The sequence below is a fragment of the Tasmannia lanceolata genome, unplaced genomic scaffold, assembly GCF_043159265.1.
Source record: "Tasmannia lanceolata isolate RefF3 unplaced genomic scaffold, GAP_Taslan_0.1 ptg000011l, whole genome shotgun sequence".
NCBI lineage: Eukaryota > Viridiplantae > Streptophyta > Magnoliopsida > Canellales > Winteraceae > Tasmannia > Tasmannia lanceolata.
The window spans coordinates 14,089,096-14,117,067 of record NW_027518688.1 but is presented as its reverse complement, the minus strand read 5'-3'; the positions used below and the strand labels follow the sequence as shown (position 1 = coordinate 14,117,067).

At 38.4% G+C, this 27,972-nt stretch overlaps 1 protein-coding gene across 2 annotated transcripts; it reads left to right on the top strand.

Annotated features, from left to right (window-relative positions):
- The first annotated feature begins 270 nt into the window (after positions 1-270).
- LOC143886457 (triosephosphate isomerase, chloroplastic-like) lies at positions 271-26,595 on the top strand. 2 transcript variants are annotated; one of them, XR_013253825.1, is made up of 10 exons: positions 271-615; positions 13,204-13,230; positions 15,264-15,333; positions 16,468-16,591; positions 16,963-17,047; positions 17,280-17,412; positions 17,535-17,708; positions 24,823-24,905; positions 25,989-26,095; positions 26,309-26,595. XR_013253825.1 is itself a non-coding variant. In XM_077390429.1 (9 exons), the coding sequence occupies exons 1-9, from the start codon at positions 400-402 to the stop codon at positions 26,043-26,045; spliced, it is 969 nt and encodes a 322-aa protein (XP_077246544.1). In that variant the 5' UTR covers positions 271-399; the 3' UTR covers positions 26,046-26,263. The 2 variants fall into 2 exon arrangements, 1 of the variants encoding a protein (XP_077246544.1); XM_077390429.1 differs by lacking the exon at positions 26,309-26,595 and having other exon boundaries at positions 25,989-26,263.
- Positions 26,596-27,972: the final 1,377 nt, after the last annotated feature.

The following is a 27,972-nucleotide window of genomic DNA, read 5'->3' as shown; positions in this document are numbered from 1 at the left end:
CCACCTTTTATTGATCAACCGTCCACTAAAATTAACGATTCAGATCAATCAAAGGTGGGACCCACTATACTGTAATAGTGCTCAAGATAGGATAGATTCGCACCCGCTTAGGATTATGTGACGTCAAAAAGCGTTAAATTCTATTTCACGTTACCCTACTTTTTGACGCTTTTTGACGTCAAATCACGTTACAGGGGAGTGAATAATCCTCTAGCTGGTGCGAATTTATCATCTCAATACTTTGTATTCCTTTTTATGGATTATATTTCCTCCCATATACAGAGCAGAGAGCACACATGTATTTCAGATTTTGTGTCTCAGTCTCTCTCATTCTTAGAAGAAAAGAAAAATCCCATCTCGCTCCATCTTCGTTGATTTTAGATATTTGGGGATACGAGAATGGCTGTGGTTTCCACATCTCTCGCATCTCAACTCTCCACTCCAAAATCTAATCCCTCATTTTCCTCTTCTCCTCCTCAATTCTCTAGATTTCGTCGCTCTTTCTTTAATCCCTCTCTTTCCTCCACAAACGACCTTCTTTTTCACTCCAATCTCACACTCTCCACATCTCAAAAACCTTCCGGACCTGTATTTTCCATGGCCGGATCCGGAAAGGTAACAATAATTTCTCACTTTAATCCTTGCTTGCTGTTGATTATTTGTTTCTACAGTATTCTAGATCTTCTTCTGTTTTTTTTTTTTTTTAATTTTTTGTCATTTTCTTAAGATTTTGGATCTAAAGATTTCCGGTTCTGATTTTTGTTTTCTTTTTCTTACATTTCGGATATTCGTTTTTTGTAATGATTTTGGACGGAGGCTAGATCGGTTGATTAGGTTAAAATTTTGTTTATGGATTTTCTAATGTAAGTTTGATGTGTAAAAAAAAAAAACACCTTTTGAATCTCTCGTAAGAAATTTCTTTTACTCTAATCCTTGCTTGCTGTTTCATCTTTTGCTTCGTTTTCTTTTTACTATATTTTTCGTAATTTTTTAAGATTCTAGAACTAAAGATTTCTGGTACTAATTTTTTCTTACATCTCGGAAATAGATCTTCAGTAGGATATTCGTTTTGTGTTTAGTAATGATTTTGGAAGGCGAGATTTCTCTTACAAGAAATTTCACATTCTAATCCTTGCTTGCTGTTTATTCTTTGTATCTACATTCTTCTGGATCTTCTTCTTCTTATTCCTTTTTTTTTTTAATAATTTTGTCATTTTTATGATTCTAGAACTAAAGATTCTGATTTCTTCTTCTTCTTACATCTCGGAAAAAGACCTTTTGTACGATATTCGTTTTTGTTTTTTTGTAATAATTTTGGAAGGTGAAATTTCTCTTACTTTGCTTTCAATGGACACCGCTGTCTGCCATTGGAATTGTTGATTAGGTTAGGGTTTTGTATATGGACTTTCTTATGTAAGTTTGATGTGTAAAAACAACTGAACAAGGAGACTCCTTGCTCTTTAGCTAGAAGTTTGTGATTGGAGATTGGTAGAAGAGGATTTGTGTTCTTTTTTTTTAATGTTACAAAATGTCAGAATTTTGTGTGGATTTTTCTTTGATGAAGGCTTAGAAGATGATGTTTGTTGTCTTGGAGATGATGGGGCATATTCAGGATGTAAAGATTCTTTGAGATGGCATGGTAGTTTTTCCTTATTTGCATGGCTGATGATATGGTATAGTTCTTGTAGGATGAATTAAAAAACGTGGACAGAGAATCTGTCCAATTTTGCATACTGCACCAGGATGAAGAATGCGTGTTGTTAAGCTCACCTATTGATCTATCTGGCACTATGTGCATTGTTGGCACATTCATGAGAAAACAAAATAGGTAGCAAAATAAATAATGTTAAGCCTAACAACGGGTTTAATATGTCTACATCTTAAAAGCATGTATAAAAAAATGAGAACTTATAAAACGATGGGTCAAAAAGATAAGTGAAGACGCATTCAGATCTTAGTGGAAGATTAAAGGTTGTCTGGAAAGGGCTGAACAGGCCACGGTGGAAGAAAATGTGGAGTTGTTAGATAAGGAGAAGTAGGCATTCTCAGAAGAATTTGACGAGATGTCAAAAAATGGGTAAGACGCTGGGCATTGGATTTGAGGGAAATGTAGAGAAGACGAAGGAGATGCTTCTGGACATAGAGAAGCGGGACACGGTGGAAAAGGGGAAGACGCCAGGTAGGGGTAGCAGGGAGCTTAAGACTCTGAAGAAATGAGGGGTTTTTTTCTTACGGTGTAAATGTTTTTTGGTGGACTTTTGCGGGTTGTCTTGGAGGAAATTGTTTTTGGAAGGGTTTGGAAGGTCGTGTTGGTTTGGATGTTGTTGGAAGATGGAAGGAGGGAAGCTGATATTGGTCCGGTTACTGAACCCTTTACCCTAATTGAGGGATTTGGATGGTAATGAGATTATTTGAGTGTGCTTGAGGGAGTTTGGTCCTTTGCTGCTTGAGGAATTATCCTCCGATTAATCTCTAACTTGCTAGGGTGAATGGGTATTTGATATGCTTTTTGAATGATTAGCTGAAGATAAAGTAGGTCTTTGATGAATGAACCTGGGGTGCAGGCTGTTTACCAAGGAATAAAGTTTCTTGAAAAATGAGGATATGAACAAAGTGATGGTAGAAGGGGACTCCCTCAATGTGATTAGATGGCTCAATGGTCCCCACTCTACCCTTGGTGATTTGCCACTTTGACGAGATACTAGATAGGGTTGGTGAAGCAAGTATATCCTTCACTCATGTCAGGCGATTATCTAATGTTGAGGCCAATAGACTAGCCAGGCAGGGAATCTTGAAGGAGGGTGTGGAATTGTTCGACTTTCTCCCTCCTTAAGTTCTTTATTCTGTTGCTTGTGGGGGCTCTTTGATTTCTGTATTTCTGTTTTTCTTTTTCCGTATTCATTTTTGTTGAGACCGCCTCAATCTTTTCTCTTTAATGAAATCTTTCACCATTTCAAAAATAAAATAAAAATCAATAATGTTATCAAGTTGTAGAATAAAAAATAACAACCCATAATTCTCATTCATCATCATATTAGCTAACTTAATTTTACATAATTGTTGAGAGAGAGGTTTAGAGAAGAAAAAGTGAGTAAGGGAAGAAACTCCCCCTCACTAATATATTTATTAAAAGAGAGATAAACACAATTACAACTATGCCCTTAGGCTTATGACATATATCCAACACTCCCCTCAAGCTGGAATGCAGATATTATACATTCCTAGCTTGCTACAAATATCATTCAACTTTGACTTAGGCAAGGGTTTTGTGAAAATATCTGCTAACTGGTCCACAGATCGAGTAAAAGAAACATGTATCTCGCCCTTATGGATTCTCTGGCGAATAAAATGGCAATCAACCTCTATATGCTTGGTTCTCTCATGGAAGACGAGATTGGTGGCTATGTGAATCGCAACTTTATTATCACAATAAAGCTGAGCTAAAGAAGAAGAAGGAAAATCGATCTCTGTCATGAGGGAACGTAGCCAAAGAAGCTCCCCACTCGTATGGGACATAGCTCAGTATTCTGCCTCGACACTAGACTTCGAAACAACTTCTTGTTTCTTACTTTTTCATGACACTAGATTGCCACCAACAAAGGTGCAGTAGCCCGTTGTTGATCTCTTATTTGCTGGAGATCCTGCCCAATCTGCATCACAATAGTCTTCCATCCTGAAATGTCCATTTTTCTTGAATATTAGTCCTTTCCCTGGTGCCCCTTTCAAATAGCGGAGAATCTGAACTACTGCTGTCCAATGAGAGGTACGAGGAGCACTCATAAACTGGCTAACTACTCCAACTGCATAGGAGATATTTGGGCGAGTAATCGTGAGATATATGAGCTTACCAACGAGTCTCTTATACCTGCTAGGATCTTCCAACATATCTCCTTTATCTGGAATAAGCTTCACACTGGGATCCATAGGCGCAGATACAGGTTTTACTCCAAGATTCCGTGTTTCTTCCAGGAAGTCCAATACATACTTTCTCTGTGATAGAGATATCTCTTGAGAGAAATATGGCACCTCTATCCCAAGAAAGTATCTAAGCCGACCCAAATCGTTTGTAGCAAACTTTGCCTGTAAGAAACTCTTCAATCTCTGAATTCTCCTTGAGTTGCTACCTGTAATGATGATGTCATCAACATACACAATCAAAAGGATGCACCCTGCAGAAGATTGATGACTGAACACTGAATGGTCTACTGCACACTGTCTAAGTCCAAAACGTATGACAGGCTCACTGAATCGACCAAACCATGCTCGTGGAGACTGTTTCAAGCCATACAGTGATTTCTTAAGGCGACAAACAGAGGAGAACATCTCCCCCCTGAGCAGCATACCCTGGAGGCTGCTCCATATAAACTTCCTCCTATAGGTCACCCTGCAGTATCACGTCTAGCTGATGTAGAGGCCAACCATGATTAACTGCCATGGACAGTATCACGTGAACTGAAGGAATCTTCGCAAATGGCGAGAATGTCTCATGATAGTCAACCCCAAATGTCTGAGTATAACTCTTGGCAACCAGACGGGCCTTCAACCTTTCAACTCTCCCATCAGGAAAATACTTGATTGAGAATACCCAACGACAACCAATGGCCGAGCCCCAGCAGGAAGTGGAACAAGATCCCATATCTGGTTTGATCGGAGTGCACCCATTTCTAGATCCATAGCAGCTCGTCAGCCTGGATGTTGAAGAGCCTCCTATAATGACTTTAGTAACACAATAGAGGACAAGGACGAAACAAAGGCTTGGAAAGAAGACGTCAGACGGTCATAAGAAACAAAATGAGATATGGGATGTGCAGTAGAATGAGATTTAGTATGGGATGCAATAGGAGAATCAGAGGCAATAGCAGAGGAGGGTAGAGAAGATACCTCAGTAGGCAAGGGAGGGACCTCGACAGATGAAGGCGATGGATCTTGTAAAGGAGGTGGAGGTCCGTCTTTCTGCGCGCGTCGCCGATATTCTTTGGTAACTGGTGGTCGAGTCACTGGAACTGATGAAGAGGGCGATGGATCTGTGATCGTAACAGGCTGTTGGGGTACCTGAACCGAATCAGAAAGCGAAGGAAGAAATAATGTGACCTCATTCTCCAAGGGACTTGTAAGAGGAGGAGATGAAGGATCAAAGAAAGCTTCAGATTAAAAAAAGGTCACATCAGCTGAGACAAACCATCGGCTTAGTCGAGGACTAAAACAACGGTAGCCTTTCTGAGTTTTAGAATAACCTAGAAAGATATACCGTTCCGACCGAGGATCCAGTTTGTCCCGACCAGGATAAGAAGGTGGACGAAGCAGACACACCCAAATACTCGAGGGGTGAGAGGGAAAGGATCCTGCTGAGGGTATAGCAGCTGAAAGGGAGAAGAGCCACGAAGGACAGGAGAGGGAAGACGATTTGCAAGAAAACAGGACGTCAACACGGCCTCCCCCCAAAAAGACTTAGGGAGTCGCATTTGAAACATGATTGTGCGAGTAACTTCAAGTAAGTACCTCAATTTTCTTTCAGCGATATCGTTTTGCTGAGACATGTAGGCACAAGAGGACTGATGAATAATTCCATGACCTGAAAGGTAATCCTGAAACCCATGTGTGGAAGAGAAAAACTAGCGAGCGTTATCAGTGCGAAGACATTTAATATTGCAATTAAACCGATTCTTTATTTCAACATGAAAGTTCTGAAAAGCAGTGAAGACCCGAGAGCGGTCTTTCAACAAATATAGCCATGTCATACACGAGTAGTCATCAATAAAAACAACGAAATACCGAAATCCATTATGTGATGCGATCCTAGAGGGCCCCCATACATCACAATGAACTAAGAGAAAAGGACTATCGACTCGATTAATGACTCGTGAAGGAAAGGACACCCGGTGGTGCTTCCCGAGTTCACACGACTCGCACTGGAACGGAGAGACTGAAGAAGGAATAAATGATGTCTGCTGAAGGCGCTGAAGAGATGGATGACCAAGAGGGCAATGCCACTGATAGGCGTCAACCGAGGTATGCAAGGCTGTAGGAGAACGGCTGCAGTCAAGGCGGTAAAGTCCATCCACCTCACGACCTGATCCAATCGTCTTCCCAGTCGAAAGATCATGAAACACACAATACCATTGATAGAATGAGATGGAGCACTGAAGATTTTTCGTTAATTGACTGACAGAAAGTAAACTAAATGGAGATTTAGGGACACATGGTACAGATGATAAGGAAATATTAGGCGAGGGACATATTGTACCAATACCAGTGATGGGGAAGTGGACCCATCAGCAAGGGTAATGGTCTGAGAGCCGGTGGGAATAGAACGAAAAGATGATAGCTGAGAAGAGTTACCAGTCATGTGATTGGAGGCTCCCGAGTCAATAACCCATGACCTGGAGCTAGAGAGTAAGGTCGTGGGTGAGCTACCTGGCTGGGCAACCCGGCAGTGGGTTGTGAAGCACTATGTCTAAACCGCTGCAACTCCTCATAATCTGCCCTCATGAAAGTAAAGGACTCATCAACTGAAGAAGAACCAGGTGTATGAGTCACGCTATCAGATGGGCCATAAGCAGTGAGATGAGCTGATCGAGGTGGTCGAAGCTCAGGATGAAGCGTGTAGCATGTCTCGATCTGGTGGCTATCCCGATGGCAATGAGTACAGTAAGGACGGCCATGTCCACGAGCCCGGGGAAAGGAGCCACCTCCTCTGGGTGGCCTGGAGCCACCAATACCATTAGAAGATATGAGAGTCGAACTATCAGAAGGGAGGCTGGAAGATGAGTCATCAAGGCACTGCTGCGCTTGTGAATATGCCTCTCGTAATGACGAGGAAGAAGTGGCCGAAGGTGGTGGGGGCAGCACGGACATCCGTGGTCATGCCAAGAGAGGGGTCCACAATGACGTGTGGATCCATAAGGACAACAAGTGACGAGAGACTAAAATACCAACAACTAGCGGCTACAAAGAGGAAAAAGAAGGCGATGTACAAACCAACTAATCAAATAGAATGACTCATAGTCCGGCTCGACGGGCCACAGATAGGAACCGAGAGGGAGACATGCCGAAGGCGGGAAGAATTCGCAAAGAGAAAGTGAAGAGAGCCGACCGAAATCAGCACATGAGAATGAAAACGAAGAAGAGGAGTGAAGAACTAGGGTTATGTCTGTTTATTTATGTTTAATTTTGAGGAAGTAGGGGTGTCGAGGGCTGGAGGGGAGGTACTGTAGCGGGTTATGGAGGTGAGGAAGAGGCGTGAGGTTGAGCGTGCTGGTGGGGGGGTTTTGGGTTGAGGGTGGAGAGATAGAGGCGTGGGGATTGGGTTGGGTTAGGGTTAGGGTTTAGGAAGGGAGAGAGATGAGGGAGAGAAGTGAGGGTGAGAGATTAAGGAGAGGGTTTTAGTGTTGGGATGGAGAAGATGGAGGCTAAAGGGGAACCCTAGGGATTAGAACCGTAGGGCTCTGAAACCATGTTGAGAGAGAGGTTCAGAGAAGAAAAAGTGAGTTAGGGTAGAAACTCCCCTTCACTAATATATTTATTAAAAGAGAGATAAGCACAATTACAACTATGCCCTCAGGCTTATTAGATATATCCAACAATAATAAATTTTAAAAAATTACATGGGAGGGAGAGGGAAGAACTTGAAATTCATGAAGGAAGATAGTAGGGAGAGAGTTAGGAAAGAGACAAAAAGAAGCAAATAAAAAATAACAAGGACTGGACTTAAAGATTGGCGGAGGAAGATAGCAAAGAAAGTTGAGAAAGAAACAAAAGAAACCCAAAAAAAGAAGGAATGCAGTCCTATAAATAAGAATCAATGGGAAATAGTCCTATTCCACGCCTGTAGATTCTCTACCCTCTAGATTCCTAAAAATGTGGATCTCTATAAATGGTGTTAAGAATTAGGAAAGAGACAAAAAGCATAAACAATAAAAAATAGTAAGGAATAGAATGTTTTTAATGGTTAAAATTTTTATTAAAGAAAGGGGCAATGCTCCAATGATCGAGATTGTCAAGTACAATAAGAGAGAAATGAAATTCAAAATGGGGAAGCTAGAATCAACACACAAAAGTGGATCCAAGGGATCTAGTGACAGATGCAAAGCTCTCAGAGGATCTGGTCAAGCAAAGTAGTCATCTCCCTCGAGACCCCACCTCGTGCTAGAGCTCTTGCTTTCGTGTTGGGAGATCGCCACACATGTCGAGGCTCTATGCAGTGTTTGTCCAAGGTTCCTTGAATCTCAATAGTGTCTGCTAATCTCGAGAGGTGTCTAACATCATCTCTCAATCATATCTGTAGATTCTCTACCCTCTAGATTCCTAAAAATGTGGATCTCTATAAATGGTGTTAAGAATTAGGAAAGAAACAAAAAGCACAAACAATAAAAAATAGTAAGGAATACCATTCAAAAAATAGTAAGGAATAATTTTTTTTTAATGTTTAAAATTTTTATTAAAGAAAGAGACGATGCTCCAATGACCGAGATAGTCAAGTACAATAAGAGAGAGATGAAATACAAAATGGGGAAACAAGAATCAACACACAAAAGTCGATCCTAGGGATCTAGTGACAGATGCAAAGCTCTCAGAGGACCTGGTCAAGCAAAGTAGTCATCTCCCTCGAGACCCCTCCTCGTGCTAGAGCTCTTGCTTTCGTGTTGGGAGATCGCCACACATGTCGAAGCTCTATGCAGTCTGTCCAAGGTATCTTGAATCCCAATAGTGTTTGCTAATCTTGAGAGGTGTCTAACATCATCTATCAATCATGTCTGTAGATTCCCTACCCTCTAGATTCCTAAAAAGGTGAATCTTTATCAATGGTGTTAGAATCAGGCACGAACAATAAAAAATAGTAAGGAAAGGGATTTTTTGGGTATTCTCAGAAGGACAGTTGAAAGTTTTTGCAATGCATTAGGTAGTTCAATGTAAGCAGGGTAGAAAAGAAGGAAAAGGGATTTTTATGTTTGTTTGTTATATTTGTATGGTTTACCTTGCATAGGTATTGGGTATGTCCATGCCAAATTGTCTATTGTATCACAGGTTGGGACTTCTGGTCCTGAATGCAATTTAAGAATTAATGAAATTTGTCATCTTTAAAAAAAAATAAAATAAAAATAAAAATAGTAAGGAATACCATTCAAAAAATAGTAAGGAATATAATTTTTTTAATGGTTAAAATTTTATTAAAGAAAGAGGCGATGCTCCAATGACCGAGATGTTCAAGTACAACAAGAGAGAAATGAAATACAAAATGGGGAAAAAAGAATCAACACACAAAAGTGGATCCTAGGGATCTAGTGACAGATGCAAAGCTCTCAGAGGATCTGGTCAAGCAAAGTAGTAATCTCCCTCGAGAGCCCACCTCGTGCTAGAGCTCTTGCTTTCGTGTTGGGAGATCGCCACACATGTCGAAGCTCTATGAAGTGTCTGTCCAAGGTATCATGAATCTCAATAGTGTCTGCTAATCTCGAGAGGTGTCTAACATCATCTCTCAATCATTTGATCACATTGGGGGAGTCTCTCTTGATAATTAGCTGATCCCTCGTAATCTAATCCTGTGAATAGATACATTATGTGCTGTGCATTGACCGTGTCACGCTCCCAAACCGTAGACACGGTCGAGGGCATGATAGCGCCGCACACCTACAAAGTCAACTCCACAAGTATACAAGGCTAGCAAAGCACTGTCAGAACCATCCATAGCAAAATAGATACTAACACAATAACCAGGTCTTACATAAATCAGTGAGTCAAACTCTCACATTCCCATCTTACCCATAAACGAAAATAATTAACACAGTTTATTACATCTGTCCAAAAGTACTCACTAGCAAATAAAAGAGAAATCCACTAAAATGTGAGCATGGCCTCAACTCCTTTGTCAACACCATGAGGATCTGTCTGAAAAATGCTAATCCACAGTCAGTCGAAGCTCAAATACGTGATAATAAATCAATTCAGTTGAGGTTAGCATGCCAAAATGAATCCAAAGAATGATACATAAACCAAAGTATGGTAAGCCAAAATTCCGAAGATTTACATATGTTCTAAGTAATATGATAAAGCGCATAAGCCGAAGGGATCACATCCAAACAGTGAGTGGTTGAAGGTATGCAAAACAAATTCTAAAATGTCGATGTTCAAAAGAGAAGACATACAAAGGATCGAAGGAACAAAGTTCTTATACAAAGGACAAGGTTTCTATACCCAAGGGTCAAATAGATAAAGTTCTTATACAAAGGGTCAAAGGTTGGAGTTCTTACACACAAAGGTTCAATGGTACAAAGTTCTTATAAAGAGGGATCCAATGTTCGAAATTCTTATACAAAGGGATGAAAGGGTCGAATTTCTTACACCGAGATCAAAGGTTCGAAGTTCTCATTCAAAGGGAATCATAGTTCTTATGTACTTCTGGTTCATCGGCTTAGTCATATAGAATAATAATATATATACCACAATATAACGTGGTTCTAATGACATGTTATTTTACACCGGCTGTCTGCGATGTCGGAGCTAGTTCCTGGTTCTTATTCGTATACCTGTCGACAGGGCCAACGTATGTCCCCCATTGGTGGGATCTAAGTTCTTATGTTCATATAGGCCAAAGCCTTGCAACCCCACTGGTGAGGGTGATTCTAAGTTCATAGTAAACTAAGCCTCACAGAAGGGTCCACAATTCACAAGAATATTCGAAGTGTAAATAAGGATTACGAAGAGAAATATCAAATGATATCAACAAGAGATGATCTGATTCGAAATACCATGTATAGCTCAATCAAAATACCATGCAAGGATTGCTTGTATCTCATAAGATTAGTCAAGTACAAAATGGATTCGAATTCAAAGTCCATACAATGTTTCACAAGGCATCAATCATAGAATGAAGCATGCTACCCTCATATGGTTGGGGTCAAGTAAGAGAATCAATCATATTTCCACATAGGATTTATGGAGGTCGAAGACGATCAGAGACCAAAGCACTAAATTGATCCATTATAACGTACCTCGAAGTTTGTTCTGAAGGTTTCCCAGACTTAAGGTTTGTCACCTAATGTCATAAATCATGCCATGTAATCAATAGACACAAAAGGATGCAACCGAAATCACATATTCAAGTTTTGAAACCAAATGGGTCAAAGTCGTGTTTTTGTGCACTGGTTAGTTGACTATCCAGTGTGCACTCTGAGATTGACTTCAAGTGCTGGATAGTAGACTATCCCCCCCTTAGTCAACTATCCAGTACTCAGACTCCGTTTTTCCGAGTTTTTATAACTTTCGGAGGTCCAAAGACTCCAAACTTGATCTCTACACCTCTGATTTGTCTGTGGTAGGATTTATTGGATTCCTTATGACAAAAGGAACCCATCAAACCCGATCCGGACCAGGAAACTTTCCGGACGGGGATCGGAATGAAAATCAAATTCTAGGCCGAAATCACATACTATTCATATTTCGAAGGTTCAAACAAGGTGATCTCGGGTCTGATGGGGATTCAAGAACAAAATCGACCCCAAGGTACGCAAGATCTACCAAGAACACTCCCAAAGACGAGAAAACGCCCTCAATACATCATCCACAAGCACAAAATTATCTTTTTAGGGTTTTTAAGGACCAATACACGGATCTTACCTCTGATTGCGTTTTCCGTACTCCGATCTTGGTTGTCTTCTCCTGCCTCTTGAAAACAATTCTCTTGGGGGCTGTGCACGTTTGGGTTAGGGTTAATCCCTGCACAAATCCCCAAAAGCGATATTTATAGCCCATTAAGAAGCCCTAACCACTATTTAAACTGAAAGGACAAAAGCATCCTCGAATAAGAGGGGGATGGAAATCATGTAGAAGCATTTTGGGGTATTACAGGTTGAGTTGGTCAGTGATTAGCTAATCCACTCTGAGGTTATTGGTAACCTTTGGAGCTTCCTCTTTCAGCTTTTCACAGTGAGTGGGTTGGTGCTTCGGTTAGCTTGATTTTGCATAATCAATCACTCTATGTTGGATCTCTCTCACCTTGGTAATTAGGCTTAATTTTGATGGGTCTAGTTTGGGAACCCTGGACCTGTTGGGAAAAAGGGGTGGTCATTAGGGATTACAATGATATTGTTAGATGGGGCTTTTCTTGAGCAATTGAAATTAAGGATTCTAATGAATTTGAGACTTGCATTACTGTGTGTTATCAAGTTGCCCCTCCTTTCAATTCATGAGCTGGTGGTAGTGGAGGGCAATTCCCTCAATGTGATCCAACGAATGAGAGCCTAGAAGGATTTAATCTTAGAGATTTTTTTATCCTATCGAGGAGGTGTTGGATTGCATTACGACCCATCAGTCTCCTTTCATCACAACTATCGCCCTGGCCCAGCTAATTCTGAGGCCGACTCACTAGCTTCGAGTGACATTTCTAGGGATTCCTTGGTTGTTAAACTTTTTCCCCTTGGAGGAAGATCTCTGAGTTGTCTGTGTAGTTTGGTTTCTGATTGCTCCTGACCAGCTCGGTCATGGGTTCTGGTTGCATTTCCCGCTTTTTGTGTTTAACAGTAGTTTTTCCATCATTGAAAAAAGTGAATATGGACATGAATACATCAGACAAACCCTCCATTTATCCTCCGTTTTCCTAAACAAGCTCCAGAACCATTGTCATGGACAAGAAGAAACTTATTATCGAAGGATTATTTATGCAAGTAAGCACGAATTTGTTATTTTTTTTTTATCACAGATGAGTCATTATCTTCTGATTACTGTTCTGATTGTATGTTTCATTTTGATTTATGTAAGGTTTTGACCTTTTAAACAACTATTTTTAGCATATTATATGAGTATATTTCATCAGTTCTGTTACTTGAAACATGCACTGGTTTGTCTTATGTAACTGGAAGTTTGGGTTTATTCCTTTGTTAGTTATTGGACATTAAATTATTGCCATTTCACGATAAGGACCTATGCTATAATGTGACCTTCTTTCCAAATAGTGAACTCATTCTTTACACATGAAACAGAAAAGTTTTGTTTATACTAGTTTGAATATATGGAGCTCTTTATTATCCAATACACACACACACAGTGTGTGTGTGTGTGTGTGTGTGTGTGTGTGTGTGTGTGTGTGTGTACATGCATTAAAAGTATTATATATAGTGTTTTCGTGTTTGTATGCACGCGTGTGTTATAACTATACATTCCCTCTTTCACAATTTCTGTTCTTGATCCTTTTGTTGTTTGTGGTTGCAGTTTTTCGTTGGTGGTAACTGGAAATGTGTAAGTATGATTTTGCTTCAATTCTATTATGTACTTTTTTCAGCTTTAACCTATTATTCTGGTTCTTTTTTCTCCCTTTAGGTATTGCTATACCTTGTTGAAAGAATTTAAGGAATACATAGAAATGGCCCACTAGTTAACGTGCCTATGTTTGTATAGGCAATTGCATCTTTCTTTCTTTTTTGATATTTTGGGATGATTTTTTATTTGTGCTGTGGAGCCTCAAATAATGCCTCGAGAGGTTAATTCTTTACTTTCACTTGATTTTCCCTTTGAGGAACTTGAATAATGGACGAAGCACAATCTGTCAATAATTGGAGCTTGAGCTTCTTTAAGTTTATTTTTTATAGAAGAAAGTTCTTTTTGGTTGGTAAGATGGTTAGAATCCATAATCTTGTGGTTGAAACACGAAGTCAACTGTGATATGGCTCAAGCCTTACTCAAGAAAGTTATTGACATGCAATGCCACAAATCTATATTATTTTCACACTGCTAGACTATTATCTGCTTTAGATAGACCTACTTCCACATGTATTTGATTGTGCAGTATTGGTGAACATGTGGATTTGTTTCATATTTTGCCTTGTTTATCCATGCATTAGACTGGTGTGTGTTTCCAACAAAATGCACAGTTATAGTTCCTAGAAAAAACAATATATACCTCAAGAGGCTCGGACACATGCATGCCTGCCACTTTTGTTCAAGGACATGAGTGAGATGTAATATATTTTATACGTATTAGAAAATGTTAGTGTTTTGAAATTATTAAAAGATATTTTTTTTAACAAGCATAATTATTAAAAGATATTTTGATATCAAAGGCCAATATGCTCATGTAAAATAGTTTTTGCTTCATCTGTTTTGGGCAGTTTTCAAAAAATAAATATCTTTGTTTCAGCAATTATAATATACTGTCATTATAGAATTCATAGAAATAAAATTAAGAATAATATACCTCTAATCTCTCAGATATCATCAACAAAGAAGTGTGAGACATTTGATAAATGCAACGAATTTGCATACAATTGGACATTAACTGCATTCTGGAAGTACCAATCACAAGGGCCACATTTTATTTTGCTTCCAAGTATAGTAGCTTTGATGCTTTTGAAGTTCCTTGTTCAAGATTCCAGCAAAGAAAGGGTTCCTTGTTCGTGATTAAAATGTTATATTTTGTAAAGTTTAGTGAAGAGTGATACACATGAAATTCCAAATGGAAACTGTTACTTTCAGTTTTGCTTGTTCTGATATTGCTATAGTTATGTAGAAAATTCTTTAATTACTGCTATTTAGTTCCATTTAAAAAAAAAGACTGTTATTTAGATAGATAGATTAGAACTATGTGAATATTCATTTTAAACAGAACTTACTGGGACAGAGAAATTTGTTTCTTACATAGAACATCTATTTACACCTGGAAACCAATATTATTTGTTCTTTCATTATCACTTTTTGCTTCGTAAAATTTGTGTCCTTAATTTGACCAATAAAATACACACTTAATTGGATCAACAAAATACTCACCTGAATGCAAAATATATATAGTTTTCTGGCACAAGGGCATCACCCTTCAAAATGTTGGACATCAGCTAAAAAGCCCCAACTCCATTGAATTGGTATCACTTTCAAGGAGAATCAGTCACATTTTTTTAATTGAAAGCAATTTGAATTACAATTTGTGTGTTCTTTTAGTTGTATAACAATCACTATTTGCACGCCCACACCCGGAGCGAATTTCTCGCTCTGTCCCTGCTTGCATTTGAGTTCTAATGTTTGTTGCTTCAAGTTTTGAGAATATTATGGATTTATGTTTTTTTACTTTTAACATTTTATTTTCTTAATGCTAATGCTTAAACCCTAGTTTTACAACTTCTTGAAGTTTGTCTCTATACTATAGACTTTGTTTTCTTGGTTTTCTTTTCTGTTATAATATTGTAGCTTGTGTGTGTAGTGATGGATGCTGTTGTTCCTTTTATGCTTGTTAGTTTCATCTGGTTGACCCTATTTTTATTTGCTGACGTTATTTGCTGTAGAATGGGACAAAAGACTCTATTAGCAAGCTTGTTACTGATCTGAATAGTGCAAAACTTGAGGCTGATGTGGGTAAGATCATAACTTTCTACTTTCATCATTTGGGTTTTTGTTCTTATACAGATGTGTGTGCAACTTCTGCTTGTAGTCTTCTATATCCCTTTTATATCTTTGAAATAGTTATTGCCCCTACAAGCATTTGTTGATGATATGATGCTGAATTTTCAATTTGCACTACTTCGGAAAGCTGTTTTCATGCATGAATATCCTAACCTGGCTGTCATAGATTTTACCCAAAATATTGGACAACACCTATGAAGTCTTGAAAATTGATAGTTATTTTTTCAACGTTAGTGTTTTTAGTAATAGGCTTTTGACTAATACATTTTTTGCGTCTTTGTCAAAGTACAGAACTGAAAAAAGTATCCATTAAAAAAGAGAAATGGAACTGAAAAAAGTATCCATTCAAAAAGAGAAATAGAACTGAAAAAAGTAATACAGGCTACAAAGTAAGCAAGGAATCCCCAATCTCTAATAGTTCGACTGCTTCCTTTTCCAACGTTTTCACATACCATTGGATGTTGGAACCTCTTGTTTTAGATTTCTCCTAAAAATGAGGGAACTTGGGTGAATCTTATCCAGAATTTTGCAATCTAATATACTGGGATAGAAATGTTAGGGTATGTAGACATGATAGAGCAGTCCACTTATTGCAACCATAGAATGTTTGGCTATTGTTTTATATGCATGCATATTCCTTTTGTATACATCCCTTTCTAGCTTTTACATATGGTAGCAAGCAGATGCCCTACTTTTATAGTTCGGTCAAAGTGCCAGTACTCTGCTTCCTTTTCCAAAGTATCCACATACCATTGGAAGTTGGAACCTCTTGTTTTAGATTACTCCTAAAAATGAGGGAACTTGGTTGAATCTTATCCAGAATTTTGCAATCTAATATACTGGGAGAGAAATGTTAGGGTATTTAGACATGATAGAGCAGTCCGCTTATTGCCACCATAGAATGTTTGGCTATTGTATTATATGCATGCATATTCTTTTTGTACACATCCCCTTCTAGCTTTTACATATGGTAGCAAGCAGATGTCCTACTTTTATAGCTTTTACGTATGGTAGCAAGCAGATGCCCTACATCCCCTTCTAGCTTTTATTCTCCTTGTTGATTTTTTTTTTTTTTTGAGGATGCAGATGTTGTTGTAGCCCCTCCATTTATATATATTGACCAAGTAAAGAACTCATTGACTGATCGGATAGAGATATCTGCTCAGAATTCTTGGGTTGGAAAAGGTGGAGCTTTCACTGGAGAAATCAGGTTGTCTATCTGCTCGTGAACACAAGAAACTTGTCCTTTTCTATCTCAATGTTCTATTTTTTTTATGTATACTAGATTTTTAGACTTAAGTGAAAAATTAATTGGATCATTTATAAGTTGCTTGGTACCCGTCAGTTTCCTACTTAGAATTTGACATTCCAAGAGTAGGTTCACATAAATGTGGGTCTGCAATGAAAAACACTCTGTGTGTGTGTGTGTGTGTGTGTGTGAGAGAGAGAGAGAGAGAGAGAGAGAGAGAGAGAGAGAGAGAGAGAGAGAGATGAGGAATCAAGGATCTTTCCACTTTGCGGCTTGTTTCTTGATTCTTTTATTATCATATCATTATCAATCTTTCATTATCCCATGTTTAGTGTGGAGCAATTGAATGATATTGGCTGCAAATGGGTTATTCTTGGGCATTCTGAGCGGAGACATGTTATTGGTGAAGATGATCAGGTAATCATTTCAAAATTATCCCCGAAGATGCGTTCCCATTTCCAGTTACATTTAATTTCATAATGCTCTCCAAATGTTCATATCGGGTCTGCAACCCAATTTCATCTTGGCTGCAATTTATGGGTAAACTGAAATCTATAAGGGCTTCTTAGCTTGCAGTTTACCCAAAATTTGTATCCAAATTGACGTTATTATAAGTTCAGAATTTGACTGAAACCTTGGCCATTTTCAGTTCATTGGGAAGAAAGCTGCTTATGCTTTGAGCCAAAATCTCAAGGTAATTGCTTGTATAGGAGAGAAGTTAGAAGAAAGAGAAGCCGGGAAAACTTTTGATGTCTGTTTCCAACAGATGAAGGCTTTTGCAGGTGGGCTTTTGTTTTTTGTCGTGTCTATTTTCTTGTGAAATTAGATAGTATTGGGGAGTTATTTATGGAAAAATACTACAGGAATTACTGGCTACTGGTTTTGGATGTGTTGATGCATGCAGATAATGTGCCTGGTTGGGATGATGTAGTCATTGCATATGAGCCTGTTTGGGCAATTGGCACAGGTAAGGTGGCCACTCCGCAGCAGGCTCAGGAAGTACATGTTGCCATCCGTGATTGGCTAAAAAAGAATGTCTCTGCAGAAGTTTCATCCAAAACACGTATTATCTACGGAGGTATTCCTTGTCCAACTGCAATTTCTGCACCGTGAAGATTGAAAACTATCATTGATCTAGATTCTGGGCTATAATTGGCATATTATATCTCTAATATGTGATATTATCAAACATAGAACAGATATGTTTCAAAAAAGAAAAAGAAAAAAGAACAACTATGTTTCACATTCATTTAGCTGACCCCAACTAGTTTAAGACAAAGGCTTAGATGCGAGTGCTTAGATGGATGTGCGGCCACTCAAAGTTAGATAGAATTAAACATGAAGACATTCGTAAAAAGGTGGGGGTGGCACCAATTGAGGAGAAGATGAGAGAGCATCGCTTAAGATGGCTTGGACATATCCAACGTAGGCCTTTGGATGCTCTGGTGAGAATAGGCGACTCGTGCCAAATTGATGGAGTAAAAAGAGGTAGGGGCAGACCGAAAACAACTTGGGTAGAAACAATGAGGAAATACTTGATAACTAGGAACATAACAGAGAACATGACCTTGGATAGGATAGAATGGACGAAAATGATCCACGTAGAAGAACCCAACTAGAACCAGGATTAGAGACAGGCAGATTCCTTTTATCTGCTTCATGAATTTTTTTTCTAAATGATTCATTTAGCGGACCCCAACTAGTTTGGGACAAAGGCTTTGTTGAGTTGAGTTGAGTTGAGCATGTTTCACATTCATTTGTATGGTTTTTAAAGTTTCTCAATTCAATCTGTAACAATAAAATAGCATAATCATGTGTATTCACTTGGACAAACAGACAAACAGATCATATGAAGTGTAAACACTAGATATTTCAGTTTTCAAAAAATAATGTGCTGATCAGATACATGACATGCTGTGCTCCGTGGAAAAGCTATTTACTGCATTGTAAATTGAGTACTGCACTGTGTCTCACTGTCTCTGATGCAGTCCCAGGAAGGGATTTTCATACAAAAATATTCCAAAAATAGCATTCAAACTGCCCAAAAAATATAGATTTGATGTAATGCAATAAAAGATTTCTAGAGCATGAAAATCAAATCCAAAATCATGAGTAGCACAGATCTAGAACAGATTTACGAGATTCAAGCTAGAGTAATTAAATAAAACAGAAAATAAATGGCCAAACAGTAGACACGAGAGTAAAGCTGATCTTACTAGAAGTTGAAGTATCAAAATCCAGCATATAAAGGTTCCAATCCAAATCAAAAGCCCCTAGAGATTGGAAGCCTTAAAAAAGAACCAAGAAATTAAAACCTAAATTTAAAACCTTCATAAGGCCTCCCGTCTTTATTTAAACCCACAAACATTTAACATAATGAAATGTGAAAGAACCAAAATACCCTTCACTTTAAACTTGTATTTTGGAAAACAACTAAGGCACTTTTAATTCAAACCCTTGGTCATAAACTACTGAACCCTTAAACCCTTAAAGATAATAAAACCCAAATAAACGAAGCCTTTTGTTCATGTTAACCTCTTTGTATGTGGGTCCCTTGGTGGGTGATGGTCCCACACAATTTTTTTGAGTGAAGATTGTTAGAATGGAGTTAGGGTTAGAAAAGAGGAAGAAGAAGAGGAGTAGAGATATGGAGAGTCTCCACTAGGGAACTCCTCATGTAAATGATGTATATATAGGCCCAAATAGGGCATCCTATGTACAATAACAATAATACCCTCTATCCTACAACTAATGCCTAAACTACCCTTACATCATTCAACACTCTCCCTCAAGCTGGAGTGTATATGCTATGGAACTCCAGCTTGGTACAAAGAAAACTACAACAAACAACTAAATAATAACAAAAAGTACATAATCTCATACACACATCTAGCTTGGTATAACACTCCTCAAGCTGGTGTGGTGGAACATAAGGAAAGCATAACAAAAGATAACGGCCACTATGAGAGTACGATCGTCGAGATTAGCGGCCACAAAAAATGAACAGCTCCCCCTGAAGTAGCACTACGGCGAGAGCAGTCATAACCGGCTGTCTCTCTTAATGAGAACCCGACAAATAAGTCTAGAACCACAAAGGATCGAACTGTACACCTTGCCAGGAGAAGAGCAACGATCCATCGAGCAAAAAAGGCACACCAAAGGTGTGCACGTGAGCAACGACGAAGCATCATCAGCAGGAACACCATCTAAGCAACACTACACTTCATCTTTCACAAAAAAAAAAGCAACACCACACTTCATTCCAAAATTCAAGAATACGACCGATACGATTGATTGGTCTGTGCGCCTCTCTTATTACATTTTTTGTATCCCCCTGTTCCTCGGATACAATTCGATCCTTCTACGGCCAAATCTCAACTTGTGGAAAGCCTTCGATTGCTTCCTTATGAAAACATCAATTTGTATATGGGTATAGACGGTCTCTCTTTATTCTTCGTGATATTGCCAATAGGAGATAACCACCGATGGGGAAACCATTGCTTGGAGAGAAGAAGAGATAGAGAAGATAACCAACCAACGATGGAGAAACCATCGTCTGGTGACAAGGTCGACGATACGAACATCGTCGCTTAAATACAAGAAGAAAATGAGGGAAAAGATAACCAATCAACGATGGGGACACCATCGTCTGGAGACTAGGTCGACGGCCTGAACATCGTCACCTGAAAAGAGCCGACTAACGATGGGGAAACCATCGCCCGAAAAAGATAGGTCGACAGGAAAAGACCGTCGCCTGTAAGAGAGCCGACCAACGATGGATATGGAAGCCATCGCCTAGAAAAGGAGGGAGAAGATAACCAACCAACGATGAGAAAATCATCGTCTGGAGACGAGGTTGACGGCATGAACATCGTCGCCTGAAAAGGAGACGACCAACGATGGGGACACCATCGCCTGGAAAGGAGAGGTCGACGGGAAAAGATCGTCGCCTGTAAGAGGAAGACAAAAGACATGAAACACAACAAATATAGGGAGAAAAACAAAGATGAGGGTGAAGGACAAGAAGACAACACTCCATACGGCAACCCAAATGAGAGAGAGAGAGAGTAAATACGAGAGAGATTTTCTGAGATTTCCCAAGAAAGAGAGAAGGGTTTGCGTGGAAGAGAGAATCTAGGGAGAGAAAAATAGGGTTTTAGAGATTTTAGGGATTTTGGAAGGAGATTTTTTCGAACAAAAGCTATGGAGTTTACGGCAACTCCAAAATAAGAAAAAAATAAAACCAAGAGAATGGAGTGCAAGAGGCATAGAGAAAATGAGAATGGCGTGATGGATGAAACTCTTCTTCTTCTTTCTTCCCTAGGATCTTTGCTCTGATACCATGTTAGAAATTGAGTTAGGGTTAGAAAAGAGGAAGAAGAAGAGGAGTAGAGATATGAAGAGTCTCCACTAGGGAGCTCCTCATGTAAATGATGTATATATTGGCCCAAATAGGGCATCCAATGTACAATAACAATAATACCCTCTATCCTACAACTAATGCCTAAACTACACTTACATTATTCAACAACAGACAAATTTATTAAAAGAGCAAAACACCATGGTTTTAAATTTCCACCGAAACTGAAACAAAATGACCGAAATGTTTTTGTTTCTCTCCGCACTGAAACACATACCAAAACTGAAATGCATGAAATCAAAACTTATAATTGTATTGCGAGTATACTATATCAACATGTTTACATAATTATATTAATATGGATTGCATGTGAAATGTGGTGTATGTATTCTGTATAAATATTTATATGAATTACATGTAAAATGTGGTACGCATGTCACTAGGTGTTCGATGTTTTTTTTTTTTGAAAATGAAACTAGGTGTTCGATGTTATTAAACCATTGAAGGTGATTTTTTTCTTATGTGAGTGTTTCCATCATTTTACATGATTTCCACCAAATTTTCCATCTGAACATGTTTCCATTTCCGTCACAAACAAAACACATCGAAACCGAACTTGAAACATTGCAAAATCCAACAAACCACCAATGACCAAGATGGTCGCCGGATGGAAGCATCAAACAAGAAAAAGATGGCAACAAAAGGATTCCCACAAATCCAGGGAGATCTCAAAAAGGATGGTCATCTCAAACTAATATCTCCACATGGTAAACTTCATTGCGTGCAAGATCATCTGCTTCTGAGTTCTCTGGATGAAGGGTTTGCTGAAAGGAGAAATGATGACTCTCAATACAGTCTAGTACATCCTCGATCACAGTCACCACTGCCATGGTGTCTCTCTGACAGAATCCATCTTATCACATTTGATAAATTGCCGTCAATAATTGCCAGTTCTGAAAAACTGTCCATTAAAAACTTAACATTGCACATCAAAGATAACACATCTTCAGCATCCAATCCCCCATAGAATTAAAGAATTTCTATCTTGATGCTGGATTCCCAATGTTGACCTTAATGCGGCTGGAAATTCTGCCTTGGAGCTGCTCTCCTTGGCATCCTAACCTCAAAATCATCTTGCTCCCCTTTTTGGAAGTCTGGTTCCGATCTAGGAAGAGGGCTATTCGGTGGTAGATTCAATTTATCAACTTTCTGAGTCAAGTTCCGTATCTCACCCATCTTTGCATCATGTCTCCTGTCACTTTCCTCTTGTCTCTGTTGGTTTTGGAGCAAGATTTGCATTATATGAGCACAATCCACATTCCCCATAGTTGCATCGGGTGCAGATGTCATATGATCTATGTCAATTCCTTTCCTCAGTGCCATGAAATACTATTCTGCAAGAAACCTCAGCCAAGTCAAAATTTCGGACTGCTCTGCTCGCAAAGCTGAGAAACTCTGATTAATGCTCTAATATCACTTTTGATGCAATGTGGAAGCGAGGTTAGTGGTGCTAGAAAGATAAGACAAGCTTTGTTTCAAAAGAGCTAGCAGGTGCCCAATATATGGAAGTTCAATTGAGGCAATATTCAATTACAGAGCATTAATTAATGAATTTCACAAACAATGATCAGGTGAAGAGTTCTAACTAGAGGAATCCCTCTTTAAAAGTACTGGCGAATGATCAAATTGATTAGGCTCAACTAAGTCAGAATTGTGAACTAATTCGGCGCTTGTTTCTAAAACAATGGTCAAATGCAAGCAGAAAAATCACTTGTTCTCAGGTTGTGTAATAGCTCTGGCTTTCTTCTGCTGATATTGAGCCCAAATTATCAGGTATATAAATAATTAGCTCTCTGTGAGAGTATATTCAATGTCAAAAAAACCAAAATTTCTCAATTTACAACTGGATCTAAGTAGCTCTCGCTTGAGGATGAAACCAATGCCAAAACTGGCCAGGATTTTGCAAATTTCAGGCCTGAGATCCACTCTCGGCTGAGAATATTTTTGAACTATCAAATGAAGTTAAGATCACAAGTCCACAAGCTAGCAAGAGGTGCAGCTTTTCAATTCTCAAAGATGTTAAGCTGTCTATTTGATGTAGTTTTTATGTCATTGTGTGATTTATCAACCAATTCTCAGGCTTAGAATAGTCTTCTGACTTCTGAAACAACTTCACCAGCCAAAAATTCAGACCTCTCTCAGGTCTAGTTTATATTCATTCACAAATGACTGGAAATAACCATGAATTACACTGAAAAAGATAACAACCAGAGACTAGCAGAATTCAGTGAATTCTATAGCAAAATTCTGCTATAAGAAGTTCACAACAATCTCGGTTTCTTCACAATTACTGATAAAATTCCCACTTCAGCTTAGAACTTATGAGATTTAACTCCAAAATGAAAATTGTAATGGCTGAATTCCTGATCTGGAACTTGTAGAACTCAAATCTGGTACTCGGTTTCACCAAATTTCAACTAGTTTTAACCGAGAATGTTTGATCCGATAATTCCTTGCAAAATTCAGCTTACTTTCATGAAAATTCACACAAATCTGAAATGCAACTGAGAGCTCGAGATTCAGTTACAGACTGTAGAGTTCAAGTGAAATTCACCCCCCCCCCCCAAAATGAAATAAAATAAAAACCTCCAGCAGAGAACTGTAATAGCAAAACTTCAGCCCTTCACTGGGGCTTCTTGAATTGAAATCAAATAGAATCTGCAAGGAGACGCAAATTTCTCTGAAACAACAAAAATCCTTGCTTGAAACATGGTAAAGATAAGTAAAAGAAAAGAGAAAGGCAATCTCTTGCCAACAACTCTCTCTCTCTCTCTCTCTCTCTCTCTCTCTCTCTCTCAGTCTCAGCAGAATTCTCTCTTACTGGAAATTCTCCACCAAATTTGTCCTGTAATTCAAATCCAAAAGAGAGGGAAAGCCTTTTACAACTGAATTATAACCAACAAAACTAATACAAGTCACTTGACCAGCACATGTCACTTATGGAGCCTCTTAAGCCTCTCGGACTGTCGAATTTGATTTGGGTGGTCCAACTTTCTTTGCACGTCTTCGCCAATCTTGTTCACATGATCACCATGCAAACCTTGCTGCTCCATGCGATAATACTGTTTTTGCTAATGGGTCTTGGATATTGGCAAGGGTGCAAGGTCCCACCACAAGCCAACGTTCATGCTGCCATGACCTCTGCTCTCCCATGGCATTACGCCCTTGGTCTTTTCCCACCTTGCTCACTCGTCGCTTCCCGTGCACCTGTGCTGGCCTATTACGTGCATTATTATGTAAACAAAAGTTTTTCGTAGTTAAAAACTTAAAATATCCATCTGAATAGAAATTTGCTCTAAATATATAAATATCTTATTGAAGGTAAAGGCTACCTCTCACCTTTTCTTCATATAGGGCGATGAGCAAAAGCCTCAGACGAGATATTAGTCTCACCTCTTGACAGTGAGGGTTAGCAGCTCCTATATAGAATGCTAGAAAAAAAATATAAAAATGGTGGGTCATGGGTTCATTATGATTATTGTGTTATCATGTGTTGGACATCTCTGTCTGATATGTACCACAAAAGTATAAAAAGGCAAATGCTTGGTTGTTGATATCCTGGGACTATTGTATGGGCCTACTATTTTGTTCTCACAGGAACTCAAAATTTTGATCAGCTCGGATTCTAGTATTCTTAGTCAACAATCCTAGACTCCTACTATTTTGCTTGTCATATCACCATTGCAATGCATGTATTTTAGTCAATGCGTTTGAACTGATTGTGGTTGCTATTAATTTTTTCTGATAGTGAATCCATGTTCACTTGTTCCAGGTTCTGTAAATGGAAGCAACTGTGCGGAGCTTGCGAAGCAAGAAGATATTGATGGATTTCTTGTTGGTGGTGCTTCCTTGAAGGTATACTCGTGCAATATGGCATCTCTAGAATTAGAAACCATGGCATGATCATCTCTGATATTCGATTCATTGGGATGCATAGCACCCCATTCGCTGAAGAAATGACACTGCAATTTGTTTCCTTGTCTACACAATATGTAACAGATGATTTCTTTTTGTATTTGTGTCGGGAAACAACTTGTCTCCCGCTTCTAATTAATAAAGTTACATTTTCTCAAAGAAAAAAACAATGTGTAACGGATGTGCACCATAGGAGGAATTTATGGATTTGGCCTTTTTTGCGGTGTGATGCTAGAAAAAACCCTACATGACTAGATACCACCAGCATTCCGCTTATATCTTCAATTTCATTCACCACATCTACTGGGTGAAGGATCATCTCCTTTTTCCATCATGTCTGCCCAAGTTTTCCTTCCTCTTAGATGTCTGTCACTTCCCATCATTCAGTGTTCTTCAATTGTGTAATCATCATATTTTATGGAGAATTCTTAAACCTAGGCAAGATTTAAATCTCATGGCTAATCCCAAGGTTAAGCCACAGTGAACGGATAACAAACTACCCACTTGTCATTACAAAATAAAATAGCATGCACCACTAGGCCCAGTCCTTGGTGTTCTTCTCAACTTCAGACCACTTAATTTTATTAGACCATCGGTTAGTCTCCAATAGGAGTCATATGATAAGGTTCTTTTTTATACATAAAAAGCATAAATAGCTCATGAAATTTCAACCTTTTTCTAATGCATGTCCCGGTTTTATGTAGCATTTAGTACTGTCTAACTTTTTTTTCTTCGAGAAATGATTCCACATCATTCAAAAACTGCTCACGTTTCTAGGAAGAGGAAATGTGTTATCTTGATTATGCTTTCTTTAAGTAACCTCGATATTTTCATTTATTCTGTATGTATAATGCTGCAATCTAAAGAAATAGGTAGTCATACACTACATATTCAAGGTTGTACAGTTGTAGTATATGTTGCTGTTGATACTTGATACATTGGTTGTTGTTGTATAACAATGTAATATAACTAACATGTGGGTTCGATTAATTACTGAATATACACTTCAAATTTGTGTTGCAGGGCCCCGAGTTCGCTACCATTGTCAATTCAGTGACTTCCAAGAAGGTGGCTGCTTAATGATTCTTGGTGATTTTCGTTCCCAGATAAGGGTGAATAAAGACCCAAAGGTAATAGAATAACTCTTCTAGTTAGAGCTATAATTTAATCTAATGAGCAAACAGTATATGATGGTGGTTTTGGTCTCCTCCATAAAGAAAAAAGAAGCTTTTTCTGGATGTAGTAGAAATTTTTAACGAAGTTTGATTAATAAATCATATTTGCATCTCTTCAAATCATTTGTTGGCTAGTCTTCACTTCCATCACATTGCTTTTGTAAACAGGAGCAAAACCATAGAGTGTAAAGCCCACACCATAAGACTCCCTTTTCTGTGGTTCACCCTCCCTGGATTTTCGCAACAGGCGATTTCTGATGGTCCCTTTCTAAATTCTGACAGCATATGATATTGTAAGGGAGATGATGCCTGCATTCATTTGTTTTGATATTGGCACTCCTTTATTATAATATTTTCTGCCCAGGTAACAGCAGGAAATGTACTACCCGCAAAATAAAGAGTACTAATATCAAAACAAGGGAGTGGGTATACCATTGCCTACATGTTACCCTACAGAGAGCACTCTGATAGTTTTCATTCTTTAGCCAATATATACTTAAACTGGGTATAAAATTTGTTTTAAACTCATTTATGTTGAAAGAGACAAATCTAAAGTGAGGTTTTTGTTTTCGCAGGTTCCGTTTCTTTCGATGTAAAAATGGACGTAAAATTAGTTTTATGTTCATTTTTACAACATAAAACAAATTTTACCTCCATTTTTACATCGGAAGAAACACAGCCTAAACCGAAATTTTCGTTTCCTTACACTATGTTAGAATGATTTTGAGATTTTGAGAATTATTACCTAACACACCATTATATTTTGTTACCGCGAGACAAAAAAAATAAAATTATACAACCATTGAAGAGTGAGAAAAATGTTGTAGCATGAAAGACCATGATATGCATGGTTTTGTATTTAAGCTGGGTGAAATAATATGAGAGAGAGAGAGAGAGAGAGATCTATGATTTTAAAAATGGCTAAGGTGTTTAATAGCTAGAAAACTTTACATCAGCTAATGAGGAAATTGCATGTATAAGATATCCGATAGCTGTAAAGAAATTTTCATTTATAAGATATTTCCATAATATATAAGGATAGATTGGGATTGAGCCTCTAGCTTAGTTGGTAAAGATTATGTTCTTTGATCCTGAGGTCGGGGTTCGATTCCACCTTGCCAATAAATAAAAAAAAAGTATTAAGTTAGATTAAATATCTTATAAATTTGATTTTTCTATAACTATAAAATACTTTATACATACTAGTTTCCCTCTAGTTATTAAACATTTTAAAGCATAGCCCACTTCAATACACATGAGAATATTAGGCAGACATGTTTGGGAGAGTCTACACAAGTGTGTCTCCATGTCACTATCCTTATTCACAGTGAAGTTTCTAACATAACTATGGAGATGGAGATGGAGATGGAGATGGAGATGGAGAGCTTACATTTTCTCAAAAAAATAGTAGAGAATCCTGTTTGTTGGTTTCCTTCGATATCCCATCCATGTGCAATAAATTGTCTAAACCACAAACTAAAGTGAAGAAGAAATGTAATTCATAGGCATACACACGCATATACATCGATCACACCACACAAAATACATATTTTAGTCATATTTAATGTGCATGTAAAATCATAAAATTGGCATGTACCCATAAAAATAAATAAATTTGGCATGCATGTGGGGGCCATGGTTGGGTTATGGGCCAAAATTGCACCAACTGGATAACCCTAAGCTTTAGCTAGGTGGCCTGCAAATCAATATTTAAAACAAAAATGCTCCCGGGGACGAGAGAGAGAGAGAGAGAGAGGGTCAGTACTGGTTGTACGAAACTATTGAACCTGTTGCGACAACCACAACCGATAAAGGGGGTGAATTTATCACCG

Excerpts from the sequence above, each read along its gene's own strand:
- LOC143886457 (XM_077390429.1), top strand. The coding sequence starts at position 400 with ATGGCTGTGGTTTCCACATCTCTCGCATCTCAACTCTCCACTCCAAAA. Across the intron at positions 616-13,203 it reads CCATGGCCGGATCCGGAAAG|TTTTTCGTTGGTGGTAACTG; the intron begins GTAACAATAATT and ends TTGTGGTTGCAG. Across the intron at positions 16,592-16,962 it reads GCTTTCACTGGAGAAATCAG|TGTGGAGCAATTGAATGATA; the intron begins GTTGTCTATCTG and ends TCCCATGTTTAG.